Here is a 20,017-nt window from a genome sequence, read left to right as displayed (position 1 = left end):
GCCATATCTCACTGCAAGATGTAACCATGAACCACGGAGTCCGCACATAGCTTGCAGATTTCAACCGCACACAAGCGAAATGACAGCCAAGTTCAGTCTCCCATCTGCAAATGCAGGATGGAGTCAGTAATAATGCCTCCACCCACATCAACAGTGCATGCAGGCAGCTCAGTGTGACTCTCAACAGCAAGACGTTCTGACACCAGCAGATAACCGACCACAACCAACTCCACATTGCACCTATTCAGCATAAACAGTTTCTTCTCTGAAAACTTGAATTATTTCCGTCTGATTCAACAAACCTGACATGAAGCTTAGCTCTATGAGAGATCAGTGTTTATCACTGTTTCAGAAGGTTTTGAACCGACTATATTTACATTTGTTTAGCATTTCCATTAGGAAAAGAGGACTGATCAAATATTAGACACTTCTCACCATTATCACAACTTACAAGCTTTAAAATACTATAAATATATCCTGAAACTCTGTTCAAAGCACTGAGAAGTGAACATTATAACCATTATGAAGTAAAAATTTTGATGGTGATGATGTGCTGGAGTACTAAACTATTATTTGGTGAGATGCACAGTTCTGCAGGCAGCAAGGCAGTCGCTTAGACAAAATTATTATACCTGATAACTTGTTCATTAAGAACAATGATCAAATGCAACACGTCTGTCAGCAATAATACAGACAGTCTTCAGCTCAGGGTTGTTGATTGGTATCTTCACATGAGCGGCTCAGCTAACATTTCTGTTGAATTTAGGACTTTCATTCGACCATTCTTAATCTTTTCTTTTTTAAAACCCAAACAAAAATTCTTGCTACATTCTCTGTTGCGCTTGTGTGCTTTTCCTTAGACTTTGGTGGCATAATTTAGATTTCAGTATTCCATCAGCGACAGTATCTGTCGGGACTCAGATGCAGCAGGACAAGCCCGGACCCAGATGGGATGCAGTTTTAATGCTGGAGTTGACTGTTTCTTTCTTTCGTTCATTGCTTCCTTCTTTCCCTCCTTCCTTTCTTCCATTTTGGTTCCCTTCTGAAACAAAACATTGCAGATGGGCTGTGATGTTGTATTAAGAGAGCAATGGCTATGTCGTTGTAGCCCTGCCATGAACAGGTTGTTGCTCAATGTCCCACCATAAACCAACCAGAAAGAGCTGCCTAGAAGTCACCCTGGGTTCCTTCATGACCTCACAGACTGTTACACACCCTCTCCACAGTTTGGTCTTTGTTCCTTTATTCGAAGGAAGGGTAACGTCGGTCATAAATTTCCCCTCATTTGTACACAAACGCTCTGACAGTGGATTTGTGGAGTCAGATTTCACTCGAGATGATTACCTTTTCCAGCCTGATGAGCATCGACGACACGTTTTCTGTGGCGCTCTGAAAACAGATACACTTCCAGACACATGCGTTGTGAAGCTCAGACCTCAGTAGATATCTGTCACACCAGATTCAGAAAACTCACTGGCAATTATTCATCTTAAAAAGTGATCTGCTAATCCACTGACGTAAAAGTAATAATCTAGGATTGGTGTGTTGTTTTAGGTCAAATTTAGTCAGAAATGTAGAAAAAGTACTATCTTGTGTGCTTTATTCTTCATTCACAATGTTGTTCTCGTACACTGCTCTGAAAGAGGATGATCATGAGACTAGCGAGAAAGGAAACTGGTGTCTTGACACATCAGACGTCATAGTGTGTGGGAGAAAATGGCAGATATTTGGTTGGAAAGAAGTTTGGAGAGGAGGAAGACAAATAAGAAGGGAGGGATTAGTTTGTGACACATCTTATATAGTTGTCATTCAGAAGGGGTGTCGATGATTTGTCTGTACTGGGTATAGCAGCAACTTTGCCCAAACCTGGAGAAACAAGAACATCAGAAGAAAGAAAGTGAAATTGCTCGAGGAGGGTAAATGATTTTGAAGCACAGGAAAACCATTGCATCTTGGTTTGATGTTGAAAGACTAAACTGGTAGTTTCTATTGTGTGAGAGACACAATTGCAACACGTTTACAGAGGAACCCGAAGACGAGTAGCGATGAGAGCCATAATGTGGATTTATGTCTGTATCATCTTTTTGTCTGAGACATGGAGCCTGCATTCAGGTTTGAACATTTAACACATCTAACTTGCATGTGGTTATCATTTTTTAAACCTTGTTCAGACACAGCTTTTAACAAAAGCATGTTTTTTAGTCAAGGACCTTGAAAGGAATCGTCTCTTTGAAAGATTTCCTAGCTAATTCATATATGTTACTAGCAATGATGTAATGGAGTGATTTAATGCATTATAGTCAGGGATGTTGAACTTTTAAATGGAAACTTTGCTATATAAATGTATGTTATGTGTGTTGAGGGTGTATTGTCAGCTATCACGCAGACCAAATACTATAGATGATTATCTTTATCATTTCTTGAACATGTAGCAAACTGAGATTTCTTTTAAGTTGTTATGACTCATAGTGTTGAAAGTCAGTGGAAAGGTGGTGGGTCTACTCCGAAGCTGACAAGGGAAAAACATGTTCCATAACAATGTATGAGGGGCTATCTCCAGATTTTCTGAATGATCAAAGTACAGACTGCCACTTGTTTTCTGCAGTGGAAATCACGGTTTCAGGTCTCGGTAACACAATGATACAGCTTTTTTTCCACCACTGCGGGGACTCATGTGCTGAGTTACAAATGTGAAAAGTAAACAAGTGTCAGACCCCATATTGCTCTTGTACTAGTTACAGTAATTACAGACAGTTACAGGCACAGGCTTCTTCTAAAGTATAACTGCATTTGCCTATTTTATATGTTGGGGAAGTTCAAGTTTTACAGTAAGATTTTACTCCTAAAACTAGTTGCCTTGTTTTTATTTTTTTTAAAGTTCAAGAAAACTGCAATTTCTCTCTCAACTGCATATTTGTCTTAATAGTTTGATTCTAATCATCACCTTTCACCTTAGCTAATTACTGAGCTGACAGATGAACTTACTGAACACCAACTAACATAAAAAATAAACCCTTGATTGATGTTCTGCTGATTTAACACTTTGGAATTAATCACCTTATACTCACTAAAAGAGAAATCACCCTGTTTTACTAACCTTTTCCTTACATCCGCATCTATTTCTCTCAGGAACTAATGAAAACACCTCTTTGAAAGCCAGCACAACTTCTCCCCCTAAAAAGTTTCTGGGTAAACTCATTTTCCCATGTTTTTTTCTTTCAAATTTGTGTGTGTGATTTTGGGATGACAGCTATTAAGAAGTTCTTGTAAGCACAGAGAAAGTTGAGTACATTTTAATCCTGTTCAAAATGTGTATATTTGTGTTTTTAATTTAATCATGAAGCACTTTCTGTTGTTAAAATGTATGAAAATGCCTCATTTCATATATTTCTATTATTCTTTAGATCTTACAACATACACGTATATATATATATATATATATATATATGTATAAATAATGCTTCTATTCTTATATGTGGTTCTTAGATGTGATTCTTAGATGTAGTTTTTAAGAAAAAAGAACTGTTTTAGACAGATAATCATAAAGATTACAAAGATTTTTTTCAACGGGAAGCAAGAACATAATTTTGTTGCTTCTATGCCTCTGCTTATGTGTTATATATGATTTTCAGTTTGCTTTCTTTATTTCCACTTTGAACATCTGTGTTCTACATTAAACTGAATCCATGGGTTTGTGTTTGGTTTTGCATTTTTCAATTGCCACAATCTCCAAAACTAATGCAAAATTGCTTTCTTTTTCTTAGTTCACAGAAATGCAGCTTTCAATCTTGGGAGTGATGCATACCTGAACTGCAGTGATAAGACATGGAGTGAGACAATGTATGTTATCTGGAATATAGAAGTGAATAACAAATCCTGTAAGATCGCCCTTAGCAATGATGGTGAAGGCAAAAACACCTGCAACGATGGCAAGTCTCTTCGAAACACGTCCAGTGGTCAGTCTTTCCTGCACATACCAGGCTTTTCAGCTGATGATGTGGGGGTCTACAAGTGTGAGTCAGCTTTCAAAGGAGGAAGTGAAAATTATGACATCGATGTGACTCTCACAGGTAGAACTTTTTTCCCCCTCATAACTCATTTGAGGCTCTGTTGTCATGTTAGATCATTGTCACTGCACCTTTCACCGAAAACATTTCATTTCTAATATATGTTTTTTGGAGGAGCTTGATTTTTGATACATCAGACTTAGGCATTTGTCTCTTTTCTATTGTGTTTGTCTTCCCTGGTTTAGTTTCTCCCAACATATCTGCATGGTTGAAGTATAAGGACAACAAGATGGTGGCGGTGTGCAGAGCTGAAAGAGGAAATCCTCCTGCCAACATCAGCTGGAGTCACACAGGAAACTTGGAGACTGTGAAAACACTGAATGACTCTAATGGATTTGTTACAGTAGAAAGTTATCTGGAGCTGCCCGAAAGCGTAACACCAGAAAACCTGAGCTGCATTGTCAGGCACATGTCCTGGAATCAGGAGAAGACTCTGGTACCAGAACTCAAAAAAGGTCAGTCTTCTGAGTACAAAACTGAATAGAAAGCTTTCAATTTTATTCGGACTCTTTGGATAAACTCTGACTGTGAATTCTATATTGTAATGATGTTGATTCTTTGTATGTAGACAATGGACTCTCTGCAACTTATCCTCTTTGGCTATGGATACCTATACCTGGGATAATCATTGTATTCTTGGTGGGACTCTCACTTTTTGCACTGAAGAAACAGATTATGTTGAGGTAAGTAAAATAACAAATAAAATGACTTCTTGCAAGTTATTTTTGCCGAGTAACTCACCTCTTTTGTGGAACTTTTGCCAGAAGATGTCGACAGACAGGCACGTCAACATCCAAATCGCCACCGGTGAGTAAACTTTCTGTGTTGTGCACCACATTTAAGTTAATTTGATTAATGACAACTGTCATCACTTTTTTTTTTCTAGACAGAGGATGTGGAGGAAGTAGAGCCCTATGCTAGCTATGTTCAACGTGTGAACTCGATCTACAACTAATCTGCAGACACGCTTGCATGAAAACTCTGCACATGCTGCACAGTTGCACGTTTAAATGCACATCTTGGGACTATGTGAGAAACTGTGGGCAGCGAAACTGAGAAATGGTGAAATAGTAAAGAAAGAGAGGAGTAAGATCTAAAGTGTCTGATATGAGAGGAAGGCCTCACAGTTCAAAGTTGTCCAAACAAACTATATAGGCAGATGGAACAGGGGATGTACCTGATGCTGCACACGCCTCCATTTACAGCACAAGAGGCCCACTACTCTCTGTCAGTGGGTATAATGGAGAACATTAATAATTACTAAATATGCAAAGAACCACTGAGCTGGAAAAAAACGGCATTATAAGCCGGAAGCAGAATGGGATGGCTACAAAACTACAGACTTATTATGTTGCTGATGAAACATTGGCTTTAACTGTATGATTACACGTATTTATAAATCGACTGTAAATAGATCCTCAACTTTAAATGGATTCTTGCTCGAGTCAGCCCACTAAAATCAAAGAACTTGTGTGATTTAGACACATAGTTGACTCAAGATCATACGGACAGTTTTGCATGTAATATATTCGTTTTGTGTTTAAGTGGATAATTATGTGTAATTCTGTGCATTAAAAAACCCATTTAAACAACTGACCTTGTGTTGACCTTGTGTTGCTAATATTTGGTGGAAAAACACAAATATTAGCACAAAACACAGACCGAACAAGGGCATGAACATGCTTTAACATGATTTTTCTCCCTGACAGTTGCTTGGTATTTAAAAAAGGCAAGTGTCAAGACGACTTTTGCATCCTTTGTAAATAAACTCCACAAAGACAAGTTCTGACAAGACAAGACCTGCTGGAAATCTATCTTTTACCACCTTTTCTACGGTTATTAGAAAATTGACCACCAAAATAAATGGATGTTTTGTGAATTTGGCCCAACTCTCTCACATTGACTATGAATCTATTTATGATATAAATGGAGACTAGGAAAAAGAACGGTTCTGCCCTCTACTGGTAGATAATAGAACATGATCTTTCACAGCCATGCTGTACTGTATCCTGTTGATGTCTAGTACTGTAACTGTCTGTATTACAATATCTAAACAATGCCAAGAACTACAATCTGCCCTCAGATACAGGAATACTCAAAATTCTGTAATAGTCAGCTGCTTATGAAACAGCAGTATTCCTATGTGTTTTTCTCATGTGCTACCAGTTAATCTGATGGTGGACGGCATCACGATTCTCTTACTGTGAAAAATACATTTCAACAAATACCTGAAAAGTTTTTGGCACAGATTTAACCTTCTTTCAACTTGATTTTTATCTCAAACTGTTGCCTCAGACTGTGTTTTTCTTCTTTGATATTTGTCCCTTCTCACATGTAGATCTATTAATCTATTTCCGGTCAGTTCATATTTGGGCGTTCTTACATGTGTGTGTTGAGACAGCCTCTAAAAGAGTGAAGCTGTCCTTTAAGGCCTCTCAAACTACTGTGTTGGTACTTTCAATAGTATTAGTTGAGAGCTGTTGGCAAAGGCTAATGTTAAAGGCCATTTTATGCTTTCAATCTAAATACATTATTTTCAACTGATGCTGCCGTGCATAAAACTTCTCTCAGCCAGTCATAACTTTGGCTTTGCGGATGCTATTCTGTCAGCAAAACATGTCTCATTTGCACTCTGTTAGCTGTAGTCACCAATCTTGTGAGCACCTTTTCATAATTTCCTCTCTGGAGCACATAACTTCTGTGAAAATTTGACCTTGAGTTCTAAACATGCAGCTGGATCATACAACAGCATGACGAGCAAAATTGGTTCTCTGCAAACTTTTGATTAAACCAAAGATAAAACAGACCAAAATGAAATGACGTGCTCTCAGTTTATTTCATATGCATCCAGTCAAACACATCCAACTACTGTCCAGGTAAGAACCGACATGCATACACTTGAAAAACGAACAAACAACAACAAAACAAATATTTAAATTATTTAGCATTAAATAATCATGCAGGTTTCTATTATATATCAAGTAAGTGTGGATTATTTCCTAGGAGCTCTGAGCTGCAAAATGAGCACAGGGAAGGTATGTTCTATTTAATAATGGGGCAAATTAAGCTACCATAATAGACATTGGATATTTTGCTATGCAAACAGTGTAGCTGCATATTAGGCTCGGATGTTGACATTGTAAAAGTTGCTAAAGGAAGCTCAAAATGGTTTGCAAAACTTTGGTAGAAGGCGGGGAAAAACTTTGGCTCTGACTCATCATGAACAGACTACAGATAAAGATCAAACTTCCACTTGCTGTAAAAAATGATAGAACAACAGCAAATGTATTCACACAAGCCAACACATACATTATTGCTCTGCACCGTTAGTATCCACTTTTAATGTTTCTAGTTTTTATCTTCTTTGTTCCCTGGTAATATATATATATAAAAAAAAGCAATTCTGACATTTTTGTAGCACAAGCGCTGTTTAAAGGCAAACCAATATTGCCTTTCTGCAAAAAAACAGCAGACAAATGATATAAAAAATTATTCAAATGATCCAAAAAAATCACACACATAGTTGTTTTAGTATTCTGAAACACCGGAGCTATTGGCTTTTTTTTTTAAAGAACCTCAGGCATAGTTATTAAGTGTAGTTACGCACAGTTACACAGAATTTTTTAGGCTGCTTGGTGGGCTATGCTGGAGATGCTGCATCCTCGAAGATGTTCAGAATTTATCTCTTTGTTTTGCATCCTGAAATCCTCTTGCCCAAACACAGTGTCCAGTTTCCTTCACGTTTCTGCATCTGGACAGTTTAGTGCAGTCACGATGTCAAAGGGATCCAACATCCAACTGAAAATGTTTAGAATCCGTCTGTAAAGAGTCTGTAAAGTGATCGGTTGCACTGCGAGTTTTTTCTTCTTGAGGAGTGAACGACATGATTGTGTTCTGGTTAAAAAGCAACTTCAGAGAGTAAATAACCACATCTTGAGGGTTAAAGATTCCAAACACCAGCTGCTGTTGTTGTTTTTTTTGTTGTTTTCTTTCAGTTTTCCACATTTCTTCTTTGATAATCAAGATTTGGTCTTTATTCACCAATAAACTTCGCACCAGTTCTTCCATGCCATCACAAGTTCTTGGGCATTTTCATGATCAGCATCTACTTGTCCAAGTGAAATGTTCTTGTTGTTTAATTCACCCCATCAGCACATAGTCATCAGCACATTCCTCTTTGGATGATGACTCAGATTCTGCCTCAGCCAGAAGTTCTGCTGGGATGTTCACTGTTGCATAGTCACAGTCATTGTTTGATGTAGTTATGGCTCTTCCCGATTCTCGGACATTGGTGTGGTTAATAGAGGCATACGTCACATCCTCATTAGGCTGCTAACAAACAGAACAGAGAGTAAAGTTGAAAAAGTTGAAAAAAGTTGTCTGTTGTGAACATATACTTCAACTTTAATTATCATGATTTTTTAAAATGTCATTACAGTGCTTCTGGAACCAACAGGTTACTGGTTACAGCTATAGCACATGTGGTTACTTGCAAATACCTCCTGAAATACCCCAGAGTTTCTTTTATAACAGAGGCCTCTTGCTATCCACCACCCAGTATGCAAATCAGCCTCTGACCGGGCAACCATAAAAAGCAGATGATAACTATGGAGATCAATGGTACACAGGAATAGATGCAGGGATGTCTACCTTGTTGTCTTTGCTTTCATCAAACGATAAAGAATCTTCTGAAAGAGAAAACGTCAACATGTAAAGTGCATCCACATGGTGCAATGTTCGCACACTATAAGTCCTGGATACGATACAGTAAAAGAAGATGTTATGTACAAATGTAAATTAATTTGCAGTTTTACCTTTCCTCTTCTTTATTAGCCTGACGATGAAGCAAATTGACATGATGGACCCCAGTTAGTACACAGTCATTTACATCAACAGCATTATTGTTAATGGAAAACAATAAAATGCGATGGTGAGGGGTAAATTATTCAGAAAGAGTGAAAAAGTTATTTTTTTCATGTAGTACCACAGAATGATATCAACAACAGCTTGTCAGAGGTTTTGGTTTACCCCACAGCTGTGTTTCCTTGACAGCTTAACAGATGAAAATGTGTGCTGCAACAGGAAACACTTTACACAGACCTACAACTATCATTTGTCTTTAAGTAACTGCCCCATGTCAGCGACTAACAGCACAGCACAGCACCTGAAACTTTGCATGTTTCTAGCTCAACGTTTCGATAATGCTGGAAAAAAAATACATTGTAAGTGAACAAAGATAGTATATCCTCTGTCTGCCTTGACACTGACAAAGTAACTGACTGCAAACCATGTCTATTTTTATTCACTCACTGCTATTTCCTTGAAAGACCGAATGCAAAACAGCCTCATGTCTGAGAGTGTGACATCATTTCATCTAAACTAGCACTTTTATCACCATCTTTATCGTTTCCATCTTTTAAATTGTATTGTATTGCTTGTATTTAACTGTAGTTTGATCACAGTAGTTTCCAAGAAGTTTTCTACATTTGCAGCAGTTATAACAAAGCTTTAGACTGTAATTACCACATTCTGACAAATCAATTTATAGCACATGAGAGCATCTATCAGGTGATTACCTACCTTGAGGAGCAGTTTCCCATAATGATGCCTCAAAGAGTCTCTTTTTTCTTTGGAAAAAAAAACCCAACCGCGACACTATAGTAGACTCTGATGTCACCGATCTCTCTGCTGCTGCATCAGAATGAACTCAGGTCACAGCAGCGAGGGAGAGCAGAGAGAGAAGATATGAGGGGGAGGGACAGGAGATGACACAAATGCCCTCTTGTGTGTGAGTTTGTTTGCTATTTTGATTTCCTGTACATGAGTGCCATGCGTCACACATCAATACAGATACTGATGTGGAGGAGAACCAAATGACTGATTCACCTGAATCACACACATACTCCTTTATTTAACTCTACATACTTTAGTGGGGAAGCACCATTGATGTAATGCATTCCTTAGTACCTTAAGTTAACCATCACAAATGAATGGCTAAACCTCCCCCCAACTTTTAAGCGAGTCTAATGGATTTGTTTGACTCTCAAACAAACTCTAAACTTGTGGGGCTCAGAGTATTGGCTCCAATAAATAGATTATTCAGTGTATTTAATGATTCTTCAAAAATGACGCTCTGCTTTTGCCACTTTCTTGAACTGGTGGCAAAATGTTAACAGTGAAACTTAAACTATCTGCATTGCTACATACTGCAGGGGGTAAGCAGATGTTAGTAAGCAGAGATCACCCTGACAGCAATGTTTTTGCTTTTTAGATTATCTTATTTGCATGATTGTGCAAATTTTCTTGATAAGGGATATGAGGAAGTCACTGATCTTTTTCATGTACGGAAAGTCCCGTTTGGAGTACAAGCTGTATATTTGTCAAGAGGAAAACCTTTATGATTGTAATGGTCTTTTAGGAATGTTTCTGTAATCTGCAAACTGCTGAAGGGTTTCATAGTTTTAAGCTGTTAAATATTAGATATTCATGGCTGGCGAGTTCTAAAACAACTGATCCTGTTTACTGATCAGTTCTACAAAACCATATATTCCTTTGTGTTGGCTACTGCTGCATTTAACACAAGAAGGTGCTCTCAGAGGCCTAAACACTATCCAGCCTTTGATCCAGTATTATTGGCTCTTACAGTTAACTCAGGCTACGTTTCTACTGCAGAAACAAAATGGAAATTTTTCTCTATATTTTGTCTTATAGCTCATGGGAATGTGATATTGGCTCTCGATTTCTGCATGCAATTCTTTACACATGTGCCCAGTGGACTCTTACTTCGTGATATGCTCATGTTCAAGATATTGACAGGATGTATGTGGGAGGTAAGGAAGTGGTGAGCTCCCCCATAACAGAAATAAGCCCCTTTAGTATCTCTCAGTCTCAGTAACTCAGTACTCTGCATGAGTATGCTGAGACTAAGGGACAGGCTGAACTGTCTGATGGCACTTTGTCTGATGGTGTTCTCAGACTCAAAATGATACAGCTTTTACGTGCTTTTACATGTTTAATCTGAGTACTACTCGGAGTATCCAAATATATATATAGGCTGATTATGAAATTTTTAATTCATACAAATGGTGTTTAAAAATAATTTGATCATTTAGATACTTAATTGAATAATATATAGTATAACGTATATTTGCCTGAAACTCGTATGCTGCAATTGTCTATGTTGGAGATAATTTGCACGCTGTAAACTTAAAAAAAAGGGATAAAAATAAAATTAACATCTGTCTTCACTGATAACAGCTAATTCAACTGAAACCAAAAATGCATGTTCTGACTTTTTTTTATTTTAAATTTGAGCTGCACAAACATGCCTCCAGCTATAGCACATGTTGCTATATTTCCACACCAGATGGTGCCATTGGGAAAGTCTGGGTGGAGCTCACATACCTGAAGAAGCAATGCCCACAGTCTGCAACAGAGAGAAGCTTCAATCCACACCAGCTGCTGGTCTCATGAAAGAAAAAGAGGAGTAAAAGATAAATCCCATTTGATTTGTACCTTGTAATAATCAGCGTGAAAATCTACAAACCAATCTACTACAAACATCACTAAATCACGGTCTAATGTATCTAATGTAAATACATTAGACATTTTAGAAAGTGGCAAGCATTGAATATTTTTCTTACCAACCTGCAGAAACTGAATCCCTTTTTAAAAAGTTTGAATGCTTCCTCTTTGATTTTGATGTCTACAGCTACTGGAAGTGTTCATTACAAAAGCATGATGATGGTTCAGAGTATGTTAACTCTACCAAGGTGACCCAGAGCTAATCGTAACAGAAATATAAAGACAGCTACTGCATGTGTCTCAGTTTCTTTGCTGAAGATGACCTGCATCTCTGTAAATATGTATCCTTTAAAGACTGCATTCTGAAACCTATTGTAAAGGTAACACTGTGTGTGATTCTTTACATAATGCACATGCGTGAGCGTTGGTCACAGAAAGTACGTGGGAGGTCAGGAAGTGGTGAGCTTGTCTCAAGCAAAGTAAGCTTCAGCAGTATAGCTTCATTTGAGAGATTTCTGGTGGTGAGCACGTTGAGCCCAATGGACAGAAGACTGAACTATCTGATAGTTTGGTGCTCTACATTAATCTACATCTGTGGAGGAAGTCAAGGTAAACCTTAGTGATCTGTTGTTGGGGATAAGAGCATCGGGGACATTTCAATAGAGTCTAATGGACCAACTTTAGAAGCTTATGTCTGTATAAGAGCAGAAGACAGAAGGTTAAGGATTGAGGTGGTAACAACAACAAAAAAGTTTGTTACCAGTTCAATTCATTATTTGATTCCTGTTTGAAAATTGCATTGCACGGCATAGTAATAAGAGTTTGGATTAACGGGACAGACAAATTAAGGAAAAAATTTGACAGTCATGAAGATTTGTGCATTATTGCTATAATTAATGTCCAAAGAAAATAACAGAGGGAATTCATTATGTTTCCTTTGCCTTGTAAAATTTAGATAGTAGCTAGTTTTGGTGGGAAAAATACACAAATATGTATGTATAGAAATACATACAAATTTCTAAATTTATGTTGCCCTTTGAAAATTCATGTAATCATTGTTAAGTACATGTATTTATTAATATCTATTAGATATATATCTAATATCTAATATCTACTCCTAACCATGAGTTTTTCTTTGCTCAGCTGATTCAAAGTAGCATTGAACAGTATCGTGTCAGATCGGCTCTAACTTGATACTCTGGCATGAGACTCCGGTATAACACTGCCATCATGTCATCTCTTTATGATCATTTTTGCACATTTAGCACTTGTTCCGCATCTCATTTGTAAAAGTTTCTTAGAAAAGTAAATCATAAGCATGTTTTTGGAGCTTTAAAAAAAGTAGAAATTTGATCATATCTGCAATTCTTCTTGGTATGATTCGACAAGTATGTAAAGATTGTAAAAAATGTCAGAATGCAGAAAGTTTAGTTATTTTCAAATTTCTTAGCTTTTTATTGTAAAACTGTAGTTTCAAACTGCAGTTTGAGCCAATGTGCAGGGAAAAAACATGCGACGGTGTGAGACTGTATTGGGTAAGGAGTCAATATTAAATGTAAAACAAGAAACAAAGTGAAATTGCCGTGGTCCACAGGTGTATACTGTGAATCCGCTGCAAGCAACTGTCGCATATCTGTCCGTCCTGGTTGTTCCTCCTGTTGAAGGGTTTTATTGGAGAGTTTCTCCTCATATGAAGGAAAGTATAGGGACAAAATAACTCGTCACTCAAGCAAATTTGTGATGTTGGAAAAAAAGATCTGTTAATTTAGTTCAACATACGTCTCATACTAGTTCTTAAAATGAACTATGGCTTCTTGTTAAAACTATTATGTTTGATCTAAAGTAAATGACACAAATCACTACTGAGGATTGATGGAGTGAGATTGAATGTATATGCTTTGATTTCAGATTTGCCTGCTTCATGTGAAGTTATGCTCACAGTGAGGAGAGGCACGATCCGGAGAGTTGCCTCCCGAGAAAATCTGACAGTCAGCTGTCCCGTCAAACACTGCGGAGAGTCACTGGATGTCACCTGGTGTAAAGTCGTCCACATAAACTACTGTGAACAGATTTATAAAACAGAAAACGTAGAAATAAGGCAGAATTATGAGAAGGATGATCTGATCTCATATTTGAGTTTCAAAAAGGTTTCAGTTCATGATGATGGACTTTACAGATGTGATTTAATCGGTCACACACCTGAACTCTTTAGCCATGCCATCAACATCTCAGTTTCAGGTGTGTAGTTCTTTTTTTCTGTCATTATAAAAACATGCATGTGATAGAAATGAACGTATGTTTTAATCCTACATGTTCGCTACTAGTTCCTAAAGAAGAGAACCAGGAGGCTGAGACCTCTGATGATGATGCAGGTAGGAACATTTACTTCTCAGTCATATTTTCTGGATACTTCTAAGAAACATTGATCATGTTTTTTTTCTTCTGCAGATGTGCCAGCTCGGGCTGTTGTTGTCTCCTGGCTGCCGCACTTCTCCATCTGTTTAAGTATAGCTAGTCTGGTGATCTTATTGGCTGTGAGTGGTCCACAGATCTCTAATCGCTTTCAGTGTAAGAACATTAGCATACAGTCATCCACAGAGAGTCCAGGGTCTCTGTAGGAGAACAACAAAAACTGATTCAAGGAGATAAAGGTCCACAGTATACCACCATCATCTATTTCTGAACATTTCTTATGTTATTAAACTTATTAAACTTTACCGACCAAAATGTTATTCATGTGTTTGAGCTAACAGTCCTGGTGGATTTCTCATGTACAGACTGTATATTACGCTTAATGGATGCTTTCTTTTTCTGTGTGGCTGCTACAGTAGGTGTTGTTTAGCAGATTTCTATACGTCTATAAATCTGTTTAACCCTGAAGCTCAGTCCCGAGGCTTTATATTTCCATGTGTATTTCTTTGACCTTGAAATTTGAATAAATATTTTGGTTGGCTCATCTCTTGTAGTTTCCTGTGAGAATCTACTTAATCTATAGAAGAGAAATGTGAACATAAAAACCAACCAGTGTGGGTTAGTGGAAACGTACAAGAATTACAGAGAGGGCAGAATCATATCTGCCAAAAGTCCCCTTCACCCGCCCACATACAGTCGTACTTGAAGGTTTATAAACCATTTAAACTAGCCTGAAATATTATCAGTTTAAAAATTTTTTAAAAAACAATATAGAAATCTTAATTGGGCAAATAACACAAAAGATATAATCTTCAATTCATTGAGAAAACGTGTCACATATATTCTACTAAAAACACAAGGAGAAGTTTCTGCTTTCAGTATCTAATCGGACTCCCCAGCAAAACTTGCCGTGGAACATTTCCAGTAACTTATGATCAGTCCAGTTCATCGAGTCTGAGGAGTTTTCAGTCCATTCCTCTGTACAGAGCCCCTTCAGCTCAGACATTCTGGCAGGTCTCTTCATATGAGCCTCTCACTTTCAGGTCCTTAAACAATAAATTCAATTTCAGTTGGGCCATTCAAATAGTAAACCGATTGTTTAACTGAAATCAATGAACCAAGAAGGAAGAGGCACAAAATAAATAAAAAAAGTTAATAAAACTTTCAGTTGTTGTATTTCTACAAATCAGAAAGAGGTTGTTTCTGCTTCTGATCAACACACCAAGCTTTTGCCTCTCTTAACCAACAAGTCTTTTTCTATTTCTTAAAGTTTCTTATTGAAGCTATATTTGCAATCCTCTTGATGTTTAACAAAGTTTTTATTTAACTATAATCAATGATGACTAATAACTGCTAATGGGTTAAATGGAAAAGAAAATGCACGTTATTACTTTTTTCAGGTTACTTTTTGAGCCGCACAAACACGCATTCACCTGTAGAACATACTGTTGTATTTCTACACCAGATGGTGCCATTGGGAAAGTCTGCGTTTCACATACCACTGAGGAAACAACGCCCACAGTCTGTAACAGAAAGATGCTTCAATCCAAACCGGCTGCTGGTCTCATGGAATGAAAAGACGAGAAAAGAGACAAAGATGTTTGATTTGTACCTTGTATATGGCAAGAATAATCCACATGACAAAACTACAGCCATAGCTGCAAGTGATCCTTATCTTCTAAGAAATAACTGTCATTTACATTAGATATTTTAGAAAAAGCCAAGCACTGAACATTTTTTTCTGAAGCTGCTGAAACTGAATCTGTTGTTGGAAGTTTGAGTTTTTCTTTTTTTTTTATAGCTTTGATATGAAAGTATACGATCAAAAATCAACCCGAGAACTTTCAAATGACAGAGGCGCACCGTGATAACTTGTATAAAATGTTAAAAAAAAAAAACATGTAACCTCTGTGAGGTGGAATAAACTGATGAATCACCTTTCCTCTCCTAGCAGGGATAAAAGCGATCCACAGACCACATTAGTTCTGTGAAATCTTAGCTTCTGCCTAATCTTATGTGCTCCTGCTCAAAATGTGGGAGTGTAGGTTGTTAAGATGATGGATCAGTGTATGTTAACTTTACCAAGGTGACCAAGAGTTAATCATATCAGAAAATAAAGACAGCTACTGCACATGTCTCAGTTTCTGAGCTGAAGATGACCTGCATCTCTGTAAATATGTGTACCCGAAAGCCTGAGTTATGAAACCTAATATAAAGGTAACACTCTGTGTGTGAGTCTTCACATATGCACTTTGGAAACTTTGTCTCCCCATGACATATTGAGATACACATGGGTGAGGGTGGGTCGCAGAAAGTACGTAGGAGGTCAGGAAGTGGTGAGCTTGTCTCAAGCGAAGTAAGCTCCTGCGGCAGCTTATTTGAAAGATTTCTGGTGGTGAGCACGTTGAGATCAATGGACAGAAGACTGAACTATCTGATAGTTTGGTGCTCTACATTAATCTACATCTGTGGAGGAAGACAAGGTAAACCTTAGTGATCTGTTGTTGGGGATAAGAGCATGGGGGACATTTCAATAGAGTCTAATGGATCAACTCTAGAAACTTATGTCTGTATAAGAGCAGAAGACAAAAGGTTAAGGGATGAGGTGGTAACAGCAAATAAAAAGTATGTTACCGGTTTAATTTGTTATTAGATTCCTGTTTGAGAATTGCAATGCACAGTATAGTAATAAGAGTTTGGGGTAACAGGACAGAAAAATTAAGGAAAATACATGACGGAAGTTTTTTACGTGCTGTCGGAAAGCCGTCGTCGGCTTTATAGTCATAATACCTAATTAGTTTGGTCTAGTTAGACGTTAACTGGCAAACAAAGCTTATCGAGAAATTTAACATCATGAAATGTACAAAAAAAAGTGTGGTGAGGATACATAATTTAACCTACAATGTATTGTTTCCCTTTTAAGGTATACAACAGGGCTTACTATCAGGCTGATTTGTTCTTTGGTTTGAATATACATACCATGATCCATCTCCTGTTCCTTTTTCTACATCTGCCTAATCCAGCTCAGGCTGGCGGGGTACTGGAGCCTATTTCAGTAGCCAGGCAGGTTTTACATGAATGAATAGATAAATAACAGGATGTGGTTGTAGCTGCAGTCACTTTTGACTTTCACATGAAAAAAAACCCTCAAAACAAACAAAATGATCATGATTGTAATGAATGTAAAATGGGTTCACAAAATACGTGTGATTGTTACAGCTCAAAACTGGAACATTTTCCCCGTCATGGTTTTTACATTTTTTCTTTATTGTCGCATTGCAATAATGCTATTTCAAACATTTTACTTTCTTTTATACTTATTTTATTTAGTTACTATTTATGTCCAAAGACAATAACAGAGGGAATTTCTTTTAATTTCCTTTGTCATGTAAAATTTGGACAGCCGCAGAAGTTAAATGTCTTAATACTTACAAAAGATAGAATATGTTGTTTTTCATGACAAATCAATGACAAGTGATGAAGTTTTCATGTAAAAGTCATCAATGAATTACATTTTAGAACTATTTTTAGATTTAGAAATCATGCTTTTTGCCAATCGATACAATGCTTTTTGCAAGCATTGCCGTGGTGATGTAGCCTACAAGAAGACTTAAGATAAGTGCTTTTGTCCACGTGTTCACATCATGTCACAAAAAAAAGATCAAGAAACTGAGATAGTTTTACTTTGCCTGTTGTTTTGTAGACAATAATTTCAGGTGACACGATGACAATGAACATGTGACCATTTAAAGAATTCACGTTATCATGTAAAACACACACAGCTGCATCAGATGAGGTGCTCACGTAGCTCTCTGACATGAGAGTCTGTGGTATAACACTTCTGTCGTCTTACCTATCTATAAACATTTTTACGTTACACTTGTGCTGCATCCCATTTGTTGAGTATGTTAAATTTTGCAAGATAAGCTATTTTAAGCCCTGAAAATGTAGAAATTTAGCATTTTTTTATGCAGAAGGTACACAGTACATTTTGACGAGGCAGGTGGATGTATGTAAAGTCTTTAAAGCGCAGAAAGTTTTTAATGTAAAACTGATACATTTTGCAGTTTAAAACAATTTATAGTCGAAAATATGCATGATGATGTGGTAAGGACTTGTTTCAGGAAGGAGACAATGTTAAATGTCAACAAAAGAAGAAGTGAAATTGCCGTAGTCCACAGATAAATACTATGAATCTGCTGCATGCATCTGTCGCATATCCTGTTGAAGGGCTTTGTTTGAGAGTTTTTTTTAAAAAATAATCTGAAGGCAAGCGTAAGGACAATGTGAAAAGCCACTTGAAACTAATTTCTGATATTGGCCAAAACAAACAAACAGACAAACAAAAAAGATGTCACAACAAAAGCTGATGTTAGCCACAAAGGATAAGTAGTGTTCACCAAAATATGGTACTTTAGTCTCACATATGCCTTAGACTAGTTCTTAAAATGATCTACAGCTTCTTGTTAAAACTATTATGGTTGATCTAAAATAAATTACATCAATCACTACTAAGGATTGATGGAGTAAGATTGAATGTATATACTTTGATTTCAGATTTGCCTGCTTCATGTGAAGTTATGCTCACAGTGAGGAGAGGCACGTTCCGGAGAGTTGCCCCCCGAGAAAATCTGACAGTCAGCTGTCCCGTCAAACACTGCGGAGAGTCACTGGATGTCACCTGGTGTAAAGTCGTCCACATAAACTACTGTGAACAGATTTATAAAACAGAAAACGTAGAAATAAGGCAGAATTATGAGAAGGATGATCTGATCTCATATTTGAGTTTCAAAAAGGTTTCAGTTCATGATGATGGACTTTACAGATGTGATTTAATCGGTCACACGCCTGAACTCTTTAGCCATGCCATCAACATCTCAGTTTCAGGTGTGTAGTTCTTTTTTTCTGTCACTATAAAACATGCATGTGATATAAATGAACACATGTTTTAATCCTACATGCTCTCCAGTACCATCTAAAGAAGAGAACCAGGAGGCTGAAACCTCTGATGATGATGCAGGTAGAAACATTTACTTTTCCGTCATATTTTCTGGATACTTCTAAGAAACATTGATCAGGTTTTTTTTCTTCTGCAGATGTGCCAGCTCGGGCTGTTGATGTCTCCTGGCTGCCCTACTTCTCTATCTGTCTTAGCCTTGTCCTTCTGGTTACCGCACTTATCGCGTTAACCCTCCTGCATTATCATGGCTGGAATCGTAAGATTGCATTGATACTTTTGGATACTGAAACCAAAATTGTATCTTTAACCTCCCGAAACAAAACTTTGCTTTTTTCTTCTTACAGGAAAGTGGACCTGCAACTACATAAAAGGAGAGGTAATGTGAAACAGTGATGTTTCTTTCAGGGAATAGTTTTTGGATGATTTACCCAGTCTCCTGTTGAGAGACTTGGAGATGAATTCGAAAGACTGGAATGCAGATTTTGTAACTTTAGGACAGAGCCAGATCAACTGCATTCTCTGTGAATTGACTTTTGGGTCTTGCTTCATGTCTACAGAGAATCATAATCGCATAAAGAAAAATATTTTATCGTCTTACTTATTTGTTTTCTGTGACAGGAAAGGTCCACTCATATGATACCAAGTCTTCCCAAGAGAACCACCCCATCTGCTCCTGACCTGGACACGCATAGATGTTTTAAGTACCACAGCCACAACATCACGATCTCCTCACATTTCCACTGGGTGCCAACCTGTGGTTGTGAACCCAAACAGTGCAGCATATGCTGTTATCAATCACAGACAGTGTGGGACACCTGCCAGAAATCCCCATGCCACCTCTAAACAGGATAATTGCACAGAATACGCTGCTGTCAAGCTGCACTGAACGTTCTGGATTTGTCATATCGACTAAATGTTAGCGAGATGTACACATGTATGTGCAGCCATTGGTTACATGACACTGCAGAAGGAGTGAGCGGAGGAGAGTTGTGGTTTTGTAGTTGCGCAACGTGTGATCTTAAGTTAATGTGAGCAGCAGCAGCAGCAGCAGCAA

General features: G+C 37.6%; 1 protein-coding gene and 3 long non-coding RNA genes across 8 annotated transcripts; 3 read left to right on the top strand and 1 right to left on the bottom strand.

Annotated features, from left to right (window-relative positions):
• The first annotated feature begins 1,746 nt into the window (after positions 1–1,746).
• On the top strand, positions 1,747–4,604 carry LOC140319317 (cell surface glycoprotein CD200 receptor 1-B-like). 3 transcript variants are annotated; one of them, XM_072396913.1, is made up of 5 exons: positions 1,747–2,112; positions 3,130–3,189; positions 3,765–3,840; positions 3,955–4,070; positions 4,253–4,604. In XM_072396913.1, the coding sequence occupies exons 1-5, from the start codon at positions 2,046–2,048 to the stop codon at positions 4,549–4,551; spliced, it is 618 nt and encodes a 205-aa protein (XP_072253014.1). In that variant the 5' UTR covers positions 1,747–2,045; the 3' UTR covers positions 4,552–4,604. The 3 variants fall into 3 exon arrangements, with proteins under 3 accessions (XP_072253014.1, XP_072253012.1, XP_072253013.1); XM_072396911.1 differs by having other exon boundaries at positions 1,754–2,112; positions 3,765–4,070; XM_072396912.1 differs by lacking the exon at positions 3,130–3,189 and having other exon boundaries at positions 1,756–2,112; positions 3,765–4,070.
• Positions 4,605–4,635: 31 nt separating this feature from the next.
• On the top strand, positions 4,636–5,641 carry LOC140319318 (uncharacterized). Of its 2 annotated transcripts, none has more exons than XR_011917952.1 (3): positions 4,636–4,750; positions 4,835–4,874; positions 4,954–5,641. It is a non-coding gene; the product is annotated as an uncharacterized lncRNA (long non-coding RNA). The 2 variants fall into 2 exon arrangements; XR_011917951.1 differs by having other exon boundaries at positions 4,832–4,874.
• A 1,243-nt stretch (positions 5,642–6,884) lies between these two features.
• LOC140319316 (uncharacterized) lies at positions 6,885–9,703 on the bottom strand. Of its 2 annotated transcripts, none has more exons than XR_011917949.1 (2): positions 8,718–9,703; positions 6,885–8,399 (listed from the first exon to the last, which is right to left on the bottom strand). It is a non-coding gene; the product is annotated as an uncharacterized lncRNA (long non-coding RNA). The 2 variants fall into 2 exon arrangements; XR_011917950.1 differs by having other exon boundaries at positions 6,885–8,396.
• Positions 9,704–19,104: 9,401 nt separating this feature from the next.
• LOC140319879 (uncharacterized) lies at positions 19,105–19,659 on the top strand. Its single transcript, XR_011917986.1, has 3 exons — positions 19,105–19,219; positions 19,308–19,339; positions 19,582–19,659. It is a non-coding gene; the product is annotated as an uncharacterized lncRNA (long non-coding RNA).
• Positions 19,660–20,017: the final 358 nt, after the last annotated feature.

Source organism: Leuresthes tenuis, unplaced genomic scaffold (genome assembly GCF_036924035.1).
Source record: "Leuresthes tenuis unplaced genomic scaffold, fLeuTen1.0.hap1 SCAF_12, whole genome shotgun sequence".
In the NCBI taxonomy this organism is placed as follows: Eukaryota; Metazoa; Chordata; class Actinopteri; order Atheriniformes; family Atherinopsidae; genus Leuresthes; species Leuresthes tenuis.
The sequence above is the reverse complement of the archived record's forward strand: the minus strand, read 5'-3'. Positions and strand labels throughout refer to the sequence as shown.

Excerpts from the sequence above, each read along its gene's own strand:
- LOC140319317 (XM_072396911.1), top strand. The coding sequence starts at position 2,046 with ATGAGAGCCATAATGTGGATTTATGTCTGTATCATCTTTTTGTCTGAG. Across the intron at positions 2,113-3,129 it reads GACATGGAGCCTGCATTCAG|GAACTAATGAAAACACCTCT; the intron begins GTTTGAACATTT and ends TATTTCTCTCAG. Across the intron at positions 3,190-3,764 it reads TCCCCCTAAAAAGTTTCTGG|TTCACAGAAATGCAGCTTTC; the intron begins GTAAACTCATTT and ends TCTTTTTCTTAG.